This window comes from Giraffa tippelskirchi, chromosome 4 (assembly GCF_054371585.1).
Source record: "Giraffa tippelskirchi isolate mGirTip1 chromosome 4, T2T-mGirTip1v1.2.pri, whole genome shotgun sequence".
Lineage (NCBI taxonomy): Eukaryota > Metazoa > Chordata > Mammalia > Artiodactyla > Giraffidae > Giraffa > Giraffa tippelskirchi.
Window position 1 is genome coordinate 143,737,314 of NC_137278.1, and position 12,324 is coordinate 143,749,637.

The 12,324-nt window shown below is 39.6% G+C and overlaps 1 protein-coding gene across 8 annotated transcripts in view; it reads right to left on the reverse strand.

Moving 5' to 3' along the window:
- Positions 1 to 8,669: 8,669 nt before the first annotated feature.
- RAB3IP (RAB3A interacting protein) overlaps positions 8,670 to 12,324 on the reverse strand; it is a 50,197-nt gene continuing 46,542 nt past the window's right edge. For all 8 annotated transcript variants that reach the window (XM_081589719.1, XM_081589722.1, XM_081589721.1 and 5 more), the window contains one exon: positions 8,670 to 9,024. In XM_081589719.1, coding sequence (XP_081445845.1) covers positions 8,942 to 9,024 — 83 coding nt within the window. In that variant the 3' untranslated portion in view covers positions 8,670 to 8,941. The remainder of the gene's footprint in view (positions 9,025 to 12,324) is intronic.

Here is a 12,324-nt window from a genome sequence, read left to right on the forward strand (position 1 = left end):
AAGCTATGACAAACTTAGACACATATTTAAAAGTAGAGACATCACTTTTCCAACAAAGGTCCGTCTAGTCAAACCTATGGTTTTTCCAGTAGTCATGTATGAATGTGAGAGTTGGACCACAAAGAAAGCTGAGTGCCAAAGAATTGATGCTTTTGAACCATGGTGTGGGAGAAGACTCTTGAGAGTCCTTTGGACAGGATAGATTTCAAACCAGTCAATCCGAAAGGAAATCTGTCCTGAAGGCACAATGGAAGGACCGATGCTGAAGCTGAAGCTCCAGTACTTTGGCCACCTGATGCAAAGAGCCAACTCATTAGAAAAGACCCTGATGCTGGGAAAGATTGAAGGCAGGAGGAGAAGGGAATGACAGAGGATGAGCTGGTTGGATGGTATCACCATTTCAATGGACATGAGTTTGAGCAAACTCAAGGAAACAGTGAAGGACAGGGAAGTCTTGGCGTGCTGCAGTCCATGGGGTTGCAGAGTCAGACATGACTGAGTGACCAAACAACAACAAAAAAATTTTTCCCACTTTTGCTTTCTCTCTCTCTCTTGCTATATATATATATATACACATATACTTTTTTGGCTGAGCCATTTGAAAATAAGTTGCTGACATCATTATTTCACTCAGCAATAACTCTGTATATGTCTCCTAACAAATAAGGATATTTTCCGACATAAATCATGATATTATTATTATTGTACCCAAGAAATGTAATATTAATTTAATGCCAATATTTTGTATATAATTCCCATGATTGTGCCAAAACTATCTTTTATGATTTTCTGTCTTATCAAGGATCCAAGGAAGGTTATACATTACCTTTGGTTATGCGTTTCTTAAAATATAGAACACTCTCCTTGTCATTTTTATTGGTTGGTTTTTATAACACTGAACTTGTTTAACAGTCCTGGAGTATTGTCTGGTAGAATGTCCCACATTTTGAATTTGTCATATTATTTCTTTTTGTTAGAATTGGTATGGGTGATGGGTATGATTCTTAATAAGTACTTTAAAACTTCACACATATAAACTGTTAAAGCAAAAGAATTAATTTTATCCTGGAGAAAGAAAATGAGGCTTAGAATCTTGTTTTGAAGGTGGTATTGGGCCCCACATCTTTAAGGGCAAGTCATCAAGTTCTTTAAGAAATAGATTTTCTATTTGAAACAAATAGAAAACTTGTGCTAAACTCTGTTAGGTGCAGAAAATAAAAAGATGTGTAAATTATGGTCCCTGTCTGCCTAGGCTCAAATGCAGGGCATGAGAAAAATACAAGGAACTGTAATTCAAGTCCGAGTCTGATAAGAGCAGGGGAAAACATCCCAAGAGAACAGAGGCAGGAAAGATTAATTTCATCTGGAGGGACTTGTAAAAGTGTCATAAAGAGCTAGGATTTGAAGAGACTTAAACAATGGATATGTCTTTAAACACTTGAGCAGTAACTTGGAGGCGAGAAAGCCCATGAACTGAGGCTGGAGTCACAGTGGATTTGTGGTAGAATGAAGGGAAAAAAAGGGGGCGGGGAAGTAGGCTGAAGAAGGGTTTGGGTAGATTTTGAATGTTTGGCTAAATCTGAATTTGATTCTATGCATATTCATTCTAAGTATATCTACTGATGTTTTATATTTGGATAGTGTGTGGTACATGATAGAGTTAAATCTAATTTAGAAAGAAGCTGTGTTGGAGTGTGTTGATTGGGGCAGTAACTAAATTTATAGCAGCTAAGATGCTACTGCAGAATCCAAACAGGCAGTAACAAAGCCTGAGATGCTAGAGAACCAAGAAGAGGTGGCTGCTGATTGGATGTGGGGAGTAAGGGAGAAATAAGATGTGATTTCTGAAAAGGATTTCTTTACCTTTAGGTGTAGTAAGAATTAAAATGTCTAAAACGTGTGTGTGCATGCTAAGTTGCTAACCCCATGGACTGTAGCCTGCCAGGCTCCTCGGTCCATGGAATTCTCCAGGCAAGAGTACTGGAGTGGGTTGCCATTCCCTTCTCCTGGGGATCTTCCCATCCCAGGGAACAAACCCGTTTCTTACATCTCCTGCATTGGCAGGTGGGTTCTTTACCATTGCACTGTGTGCTGTAATTAGTTCACTCGGTCGTGTCTGACTCTTTGCAACTCCATGGACTGTAACAGGCCAGGCTCCTCTGTCTGTGGGGATTCTCCAGGCAAGTATACTGAAGTGGGTTGTATGCCCTCCTCCAGGGGATCTTCCCAACCCTGGGAATGAACCCAGGTCTCCCACATTGCAGTGGATTCTTTACATCTCAGCCACCAGGCAACCACCTAAAACATGTAGCCTATGGCTAAATCTAGACTCCAAAGCAAGCTCCCAGCCAAGTTTTCCGAAGCCCATTGGAAATTAAGTCATCACACTGCATCCTCTACCAAATGATGATTCAGGATTCTATGCAACAGTTCACCCAGAGACTTGACATAGTCAGCAGAGAGTAATGAGTGATAGGACACAAATCAGGTTTCATTTAATAAGCTGAGAGACAAAGGTTAGACTTGGAGTCCCAAGCTCAATTATAGGACCAGGCAGATAAGTGAGTAAAATGGGTCAAAATAAGCAAAAACAACCATGCAAGCATATTGATAACCGACAACTAACCCTTAGCCGTGGTATCCAGGAGACAATTATGGGTGGTGGGGCAGAGAGCAAACCAGAGGACACACCCTCAGGGTGGAGCTGCCAGCACCTCCTTCACGTGCTGCCACTCAAGAATGTGGACTTAGGGTTCTTGCAACGGTCAACTTGAAAAGAGGAGCTGGAAACGCGGTTTTAAATCACATTTGTAAATGTTGCAAATAATCTGTTTAGAAACAAAACAATAAACCAAGACACTGTCAAAGACAAATAGCACGTGTGAAAGCACAATTCAGCCTTCAGGTGGCAACGTCTGGGTTGGAGGCTAAATCACAACCAACAGGGTTTGAGCAAAGCCTCAAAAGAATTCAGAAGAAAGATGTTGGAAGGGCTAGAAAATGTATCTGTATTGATTAATGAGCAGACAGCTGAGCACAACACAACTGGTGACAACTGGAATTCAAGTGGAACTTTCTCCCTCACAGTGAATAATAAATATTACCTATATTTTGCCTCAATTCTGAGCTTTACTTCTCCAATGGTCTAAGATTTTCCAATTCTACTGGGCATCCCATCTTACACACATTTGATGGAGATTCATTATCTGGAGTAGCAATCTAATGTAGCTGTCCCTTGTATTTGTTTGGTATTAACATTTCCTAAGAACACCAGTAGATAAATGATTAGAGCTGAACTGCTGTGGTTAAATCTGGGCATGTAGGGATGGGAAACTTGTCTCTCTTAAGACTGTCCTTGCTGGATAAACCTAGAGCCTGTTATGCAGAGTGAAGTAAGTCAGAAAGAGAAAAACAAATATCGTATATTAGCGTATATATATATATATATATATGGAATCTAGAAAAATGGTACTGATGAACCTCTTTGCAGGGCAGAAATAGAGACACAGACATAGAGGACAGACATATGTACACAGTGGAGGTGGGACTAATTGAGAAAGTAGCATTGAAATATATGCATTACCATATGTAAAACAGATAGCTAGTGGGAAGTTGCTGTGTAACATAGGAAGCTCACCCTGGTGCTCTGTGACGACCTAGAGGGGTGAGATGGGGGGAGGTGGGAGGGAGGTTCAAGAAGGAGGGAACATAGGTGTTGTTGTGCTGTGCTCAGCTGTCTGACTCTTTGAGGCCTCATGGACTGAGGCCCATCAGGTTCCTCTGTCCATAGGATTTCCCAGGCAAGGATCTGGAGTGGGTTGCCATTCCTTTCTCCAGGGGATCTTCCTGATCTAGGGATCGAACCCTCATCTCTTACATCTCCTGCATTGGCAGACGGGTTCTTTACCACTGAGCCACCAGAAAAACCCAAAATAAGTATTTTTTAAAAGGCTGTCCCTGAGACCCATAGCTCCGGAATTCTTGTATTCATACCAGTCCTCCCTCTTAAAGTCAGAGTGTTCATGGTCTTGTACTTCTGGGACAGATGCCTTTGGCGAGTGTTTCTATTCTTTGACAAGCTTGCTCCTCTTCTCTATTCTTTTTTCATTTTAAAAAGATTCATGAATTGTTTTCCAACCTGATTTTTATCGCTTTTTCTCTGTTAACAATAACCACTGTGGAAACCTGATGATTTCCTATTGAGTTTGGATTTATTTTTCTAAGAAGCCAGGAGAGGACATTTTGATTTTTGTTTTTAAAATGATCATGTCGGCTGCTGTCAGGGATTATAGAGAGGCAGGAGTGGAAGCCAGGATACCAAGTAAGAGATTATTGCAGGAATTCAGATGAAAGATGATGATGGCTTGGACAGAGTGGTAATAGTGAACATTGAGAGGAGTGGATGGAGCCAAGATATGTTTCTGAGACTTGATGAGACTTGTTGATGGACTGGATTGAGGTAGTGGTGACAGAAAAGAAGAAGACCTAGATTGTTGCTTAAGCAGCTGGTAAGTGTTCAGCCATGTTAGATCTGCGATGCCCATTTGAAATCCAAGTGGAGTGGCTGAGTAGGCAAATGGATACAAGAGTCTGGAGCAAGGAAAGGGCTAACACCAGGGCTGGAGATGCAGTTATGAGCAATGGTTATATAAAGTTTCTAAAGCCATGAGCCTAAATGAGATGATCTAAAGAACATTTGGAAAAGAAGAAAAGGGGCCAGCACAAAAATCTGAGGATTCCAGTATTTAAAAGCTGAGTTGAGAAAAGGCCAGTTAGAGCCTGACCAGAGCTGTCACAGTAAATTCCCAATTTCCAACCACGACTTACAAAGATCTGCATGGTCTGACTGCCCACTCCTCCACTTTTCTCTTACCACTCTTCCTACCGCCAACTGCACACTAGCTCTCCTTGCCGTTTTTTCATTTCTTCCTCAGGAGTTAACACCAGCTTTAAAACACTCTCCCTACTCTCTTCCCTTCTCAAGACTGGATCTCCTCAGAGCCCCGCCTAAAAATGCCAAGTCCTAAATGTGGCCTTTCCACACCACATAATATGAAGTGGTCATCCATTCCCTCTAGCCATTATCCCATTTTAATTATAGAGGACGTGTCCAGTCTTTGAACATTTGTCTTTTTGTCCACTTCTCACTATTGAGAGCTCCATGAGAACTGAGACCTTGTCTGTCTTGCTCATTGCTGTACTGGCAACACCTACAGCAGCTTCTGACACATACAAGACTCACAGAGATGTGTGAAAGAATGAACGAACGAATGTAGTGTGGAGGAATTCTCTAAAGTTCTACACACAAATTATAGACACTACTGGGTCTGTGTCCACACAACAAAGACAAGCAAATCAGCTATTAAGATGTATGGCATCCCATGAGGAAAACAAAAAATCATTTTCTAGCACAAACAAATTCATACTGCTTTGGACTCTTGTTTTTTTATTGGAGTATAGTTGCTTTACAACATTGTGTTAGTTTCTACTGTACAGAAAAATGAATCAGCTCTCTTTGTTTTAAACATATGGGGGGGGGAATCTATGTAGGGAAAAATCCAATGAAGAAAATCTTTGAAAATAAAAGCTGAATAAAACATTTTAGACTCTGGGTGCATGAAACAAAAACACACAGGATTCACAAGGTGGTGGGGGTGGAAGTGGGTAAGCAGGTGGTTGCAAGTTCTTTTCAGGACTGAACAAAATCTTTATTCTTCCAGCATAGATGTTTAGTTAAAGGCTGTGGGCTGTTAGAGATGGGAGAAAACATGGAGAACACCTGATCCAGCTTTACAGAGGAGGCCGGAGAGGACTGGCCACCTGCCTAACTTTCCAGTTTTTGTGGACCCAAGCCTGGACCAGAATGTAGGTCTTCTGAGCAACTCCCAATCCAGAGTTCTCTTCACTGGGCTAGGCTCTCTCCCCAGCTCTGAACTTACTTATAGAAATGTATCAAAAAAAACTTTTTTCAGAATTGGTAATCAGGGCAATTAAATTCTGTGTAGAAATACTCTCATGAACCCAAGTCATTGATCAGCACCCTAATCTTCCCTCTCCTCTGCCTTTTATTCCAATTAGCTTCTCTGTAGTCAGTCTTCTTCCAGGCTTTTCCTCTCCCTGTCATAGTAACTCAGGGCTCAGCGCCATATTTCTCTGACTCCTGCTGCTGCTGCTGCTGCTAAGTCGCGTCAGTCGTGTCCGACTCTGTGCGACCCCATAGACGGCGGCCCACCAGGCTCCGCCGTCCCTGGGATTCTCCAGGCAAGAATACTGGAGTGGGATGCCATTGCCTTCTCCGTCTCTGACTCCTAAGTGTCCCCAAAGCTCTCATGGCTAACTACACCCAAACTTATCTCCTGATCTGACCTTACCACTGAATTTAGGCTTGTACATCCAGTAAAGACTTCCTCAGTGGCTCAGTGGTAAAGAACCTGCCTGCAATGCAGGAGACGTGGGTTTGATCCATGGGTCAGAATATCCCCTGGAGAAAGAAATGGCAACCTATTCTGGTATCCCTGCCTGGGAAACCCGATGGACAGAGAAGCCTGGTGAGCTACAGTTCATGGGGTTGCAAAGAGTCAGACATGACTTAGCAACTAAAATTACAACAGCGTCCAATACCTACTTAACATTTCCACTTTTAGTGGCTGTAGTGACATACACCTTTTCATTCCCAGTATGGGTTATTTGCCATTTTCTTTTCTTCTTCAGGATAACTTGCTAGAAATTTGTCTATTTTGTTCATCTTTTCAAAGACTCAATGGCTTTGATGATCCTCTAATGCATTCTTTTCTATTTCTGCTCTTATCTCTTTCATCCTGTTCTTGCATAATTTCTTTAACAGGACACCTAGCTCATTTTTAAAATGTAAGTAAGGATTTAAAGCTATATACTTTTCCTTGAAGCCTTTCTCTGCATCATTGTAGGTTCTGATATTATTAGATCTTAGTATTTTTAAATTTCTATTATTTCGATTTTCTCATTAAGTCTTCTCAGTGCACTTAAGTTTTAGCTTTATCTAGAACCTCTATTTCTAATAATGCTTTTGTCTTAATGACATCTGTTTTGTCTGGTATTAGTTTAACCACACTAGCTTTCTTTTGGTATTTTCCTGATTATTTTTTCCCATTCTTTCATTCTACCTTTTCCGTGTCCTTATGTTTAGTATCATATATTTTAATCCAATTTGATTATCTTTTTACTAGTGAGTTAATCTCATCATTTTACCTTTTATTTCCATATCATACTGTTTGTTTCTCTACTTGGTCATTTTTTGGCCTTTCACTTTTAACTGATATCTCCATCTTTCATCTAACAAGATGAGAACTTTAATATATCCCCATATTCTCTGGTCTCCTCCCATTCTGTGTTGATACTGTAAAGAATTTCAGTTTTAAATTTTATGAATACACTTGAAATTTAATATTTTTAGTTTTTATTCTTTTTAAGTTATTGATAAGCTATCACTTTTCCTCCCAAATCTCAAACATCTCCTGGATTTCTTTTAGTATTTTCTTCAAAAGTGTTTTTAATTTGCATCTTTGGGTTGAAAAATCTTCTGAAGCTTTGAAAGTCTGAGAGCATGTTTGTTATGTCCTCACATTAGAGTTAACTATCAAGACATGAAATTCTAGTTTCAAATTTCATTTTCAATTTCATATTCTTGAGCTGGGTATAGTAATCTCCAAACACAATTATTAAATTATGCTAACATCCTAAACTCAAAACCTTACAGTGATTAAGCTTGGTAGAATATTTAAGTAAAAAAAAGTCTACTTTTTGTTTCAGAAATGTATATATGTAGATAGAAAATATCTGAAAACCTATTCTTCAAAAATATGGAGTGGCTTTCACTAGATGGAGACACTAAAGTAGTTTCTGGTTTCTTTTTGCTTTTCTGTACTTACTACATGCAGGAGATGTAAGAAATGCATGTTTGAACCCTGGGTCAGGAACACCCCCTTGAGGAGGGCAAGGAAATTCTAGTATTCTTGCCTGGAGAACCCCATGGACAGAGGAGCCTGGTAGACTATGTATGGTCCATGGAGTCACAAGGAGTCAGACATGACTGAAGTGACTTAGCATGCATGCATGCATCATGAAACTATTTACTCTTAGTTTCTCCATGCAATTTCTGTTTTATAGTTTGAAATTTATAAATCAACGGGTTCTATGATCAGTGTATCCTTTGCAGGTATCACTCTTTCAACCCACACCCCTTACAATTCCCTGGAGGACACATCATACTAATTTACCTTTATGTCTTTTCAATGATTACTCAGTGCTCAACTAATATAAAGTATAGATACACTACATCAAGATGTCAAACGAATATATCTCTAGGATAAAATGTGACTGTCTTCTATCTGATATATTTAAATTAATCACCACAGTAATAGGATTCTTTAAATTAGAACCGAATGATTAAAACTGATAACTTTCTTTTCAGAAGTAGTCTTTCTTTAAATAAAGTCTTTTCTTTTAATCCTAACACATAAAAACAGACAAAAATGAAGTCATTCTAGTGGGTGTGGGGGGAGGAAGCTGATCCTATCCACTTAGCCTTCTTCCTTGTCCTTCATAGACTGCTGCACAGTTTGAAAATTACAGTTCAAATTCAACTGACCCTATGCACCATGTCAGAGCTAAAAGAGAAAGCAAAAACACACTCAATTTAACATTTATTTATTTAGCTATTTTTTGCAACTATAAATTACAATCACTAGTACACCTGTAATTCTTTATAGTGTGTTCAACTAAAGAATAAGCAAACACAGCATAGGTCAGTTTAAAAAGAAATCACAGTACTTCTTAGTATAATCTGCAAAAGAGGGAAAAAGTCTTGGACCCGCTCCTTGGAAATAAATATCAAGTAACTGTAAAAATATTCAGCCATTTTCCAGGTCTTCAGGGAGGTTCACAGATGGTCCCAGGCAGAACATCAGAGCTCCTCTTTGAAATACCCCAGCTTTGCCAATGACATCTCTTTTCTCAACTGCATAACTTCCCAAAACATTTGGTCAACTACACAAACAGAAAAGAGGGACACAAAAATCATAAAACATCATCTTAATTACTTTTATTTCAATGAAAATTTAGGATTAGCTGAAATGCCAACTGGACATTTCTAATGATGTACCTAATGCCTAACATCCTATCACTGTTTCACACAAACTTTTCCATGTACTTTTGAGCATGCTAGTTTTATTAATAAATATATCTTCTAATTTTGCCACAATTTGTTAGATTTTATCAATGACTACCATTTTAGTCCAAAAGAAGGTAGACATTTCAGTGTCCTGAGTAACTGGCAATGTTGCTGCCTTCTTGAGTAACTATTCTCAATGCTCGATTATGCAAGAGTTATTATCTCACTTATGGATCTTCTTGCTCTAGTTTGCTGTATCTTGGCCATTTTTCACCTTTCATTAAAACTAACAGAGTAAATAGGAAACAAGGAAAACATGAGACAGTCCAGAGAACTTAGTAACATTCTCTGTAATAATAGGGAAAGAGTCTGTGTATGGTTCAATTAGAAATAAAAATAAATTCAGAGGATAAGCCGTAAATTTCTATTATCTCTACTTCTGTAAGTCCCCTCTATTAAGTGGGGAAAAGTTGGCTCTGTTTTAGATTATAAAAGGTCTCCCTCTGACATATGATCAGATTAGACTGATTTAGATCAGTGGTTCTTAACTAGGGAGATTCTGCCCCCCAGTGTGCATATGGCAACTGGAAATATTGGAATGTCTGGAAATGTTTTTCATTATTCGCATCTAGGGAGTAAAGCCCAGGGATGCTACTAAAACATCCTACAATGCACAGGACAGCCTCTCTCAATAAAGAATTATCCAGCTTAAAATAGTAATAGTACCAAGACTGGGAAACCCTGCTTTACATTTAGCTACCTTAAATCCTTTTCAGCACAAGGCACAGATAATAAACACATTGTAAAATCAATAATAATTTACTACAAACCCACTCAATATATAATGTGTACCAGCTACTGTGAAATGAAAGAAGAAGAGAAGCCAGAGAAGACGTCCCTTTCATCACTGTCAATCCCCACCACTTATGACCCTTTCTTCATATTTTCATAAAGTAGAGTACTTTTCATTCTTCCCTACAAAAACTCTTTTTTAACAAGGAGAAAAAAATATGCTTGACAACTTGGCACAAATCTGTTCTTAAGCTTAAATAGTATTACCTACCAACAGACATTCAAAAAGATTTCCATTTTATTAAAGTCATAAAAAGTCAGTTCAGTTAGTTCAGTTCAGTCGCTCAGTTGTGTCCAACTCTCTGTGACCCCATGGACTGTAGCATGTCAGGCTTCCCTGTCCATCACCAACTCCCAGAGCTTGCTCAGACTCATGTCCATCAATTCGGTGATGCCATCCAACCATCTCATCCTCTATCATCCCCTTCTCCTCCTGCCCTCAATCCTTCCCAGCATCAGGGTCTTTTCCAATGAGTCAACTCTTCACATGAGGTGGCCAAAGTATTGGAGTTTCAGCTTCAACATCAGTCCTTCCAATGAACACCCAGGACTGATCTCCTTTAGGATGGACTGGTTGGATCTCCTTGCAGTCCAAGGGACTCTCAAGAGTCTTCTCCAACACCACAGTTCAAAAGCATCAATTCTTCCGCGCTTAGCTTTCTTTATAGTCCAACTCTCACATCCATACATGACCACTGGAAAAACCATAGCTTTGACTAGATGGACTTTTATCGGCAAAGTAATGTCTCTGCTTTTTAATATGCTGTCTAGGTTGGTCATAGCTTTTCTTCCAAGGAGCAAGTAGTGCCTTTTAATTTCATGGCTGTGGCTGAAACTCCAATATTTCGGCCACCTGATGCGAAGAGCTGACTTCTTTGAAAAGACTCTGATGTTAGGAAAGATTGAAGGCAGGAGGAGAAGGGGATGACAGAGGATGAGATGGTTAGATGGCATCACCAACTCTATGGACATGAGTTTGGGTAAACTCCGGGAGTTGGTGATGGACAGGGAGGCCTGGCGTGCTGCTATTCATGGGGTCGCAAAGAGTCGGACACGACTGAGCGACTGAACTGAACTGAGTCACCATCTGCAGTGATTTTAGAGCCCCCCAAAATAAAGTCTGTCACTGTTTCCATTGTTTCCCCATCTATATGCCATGAAGTGATGGGACTAGATGCCGTGATCTTAGTTTTTTGAATGTTGAGTTTTAAGCCAACTTTTTCACTCTCCTCTTTCACCTTCAACAAGAGGCTCTTTAGTTCTTCTTCGCTTTCTGCATAAGGGTGGTGTCATCTGCATATCTGAGGTTATTGATATTTCTCCCAACAATCTTGATTCCAGCTTGTGCTTCATCCAGCCCGGCATTTTGCATGATGTACTCTGCATATAAGTTAAATAAGCAGGGTGACAATACACAGCCTTGACGTACTCCTTTTCCGATTTGGAAGCAGTCTGTTGTTCCATGTCCAGTTCTCACTGTTGCTTCTTGACCTGCATACAGATTTCTCAGGAGGCAGGTAAAGTGATCTGGTATTCCCATCTCATGAAGAATTTTCCACACTTTGCTGTGATCCACACAGTCAAAGGCTTTGGCGTAGTCAATAAAGCAGAAGTAGCTGTTTTTCTGGAACTCTCTTGCTTTCTCGATGATCCAGCGGATGTCGGCATTTGATCTCTGGTTCCTCTGCCTTATCTAAATACAGCTTGAACATCTGGAAGTTCATGGTTCATGTACTGCTGAAGCCTAGCTTGGAGAATTTTGAGCATTATTTTGCTAGCATGTGAGATGAGTGCAATGGTGCGGTAGTTTGAGCCTTCTTTGGCATTGCCTTTCTTTGGGATTGGAATGAAAACTGACCTTTTCCAGTCCTGTGGCCACTGCTGAGTTTTCCAAATTTGCTGGCATATTGAATGCATCACTTTAATAGCATCATTTTTTAGGATTTGAAATAGCTCAACTGGAATTCCATCACTTCCACTAGCTTTGTTTGTAGTGATGCTTCCCTAAGGCCCACTTGCCTTCGCATTTTTATCCAAGTCATAAAAAGTACTGTACAGTTTAAAGACTACTTGTATGCTCTGCAGCCTTTTTAAATTCAATATTGATTAGAAACAGGTTTCACCCCTATTCTTTTAGGCATTAAAACCTAATTACCAAAAAAAAAAAAAACCCCTAATTACATGGGATCATAAACAAATGACTGTTTTCAATATACCAGAGTTTGAAAATGCTAAACTTAAGTTTTTACCAACACAACTAATTCTTCCAAAGGATTAACATTCACTGGTTTACATGACTAAAACACAGCAGGCTTTTACCAGTT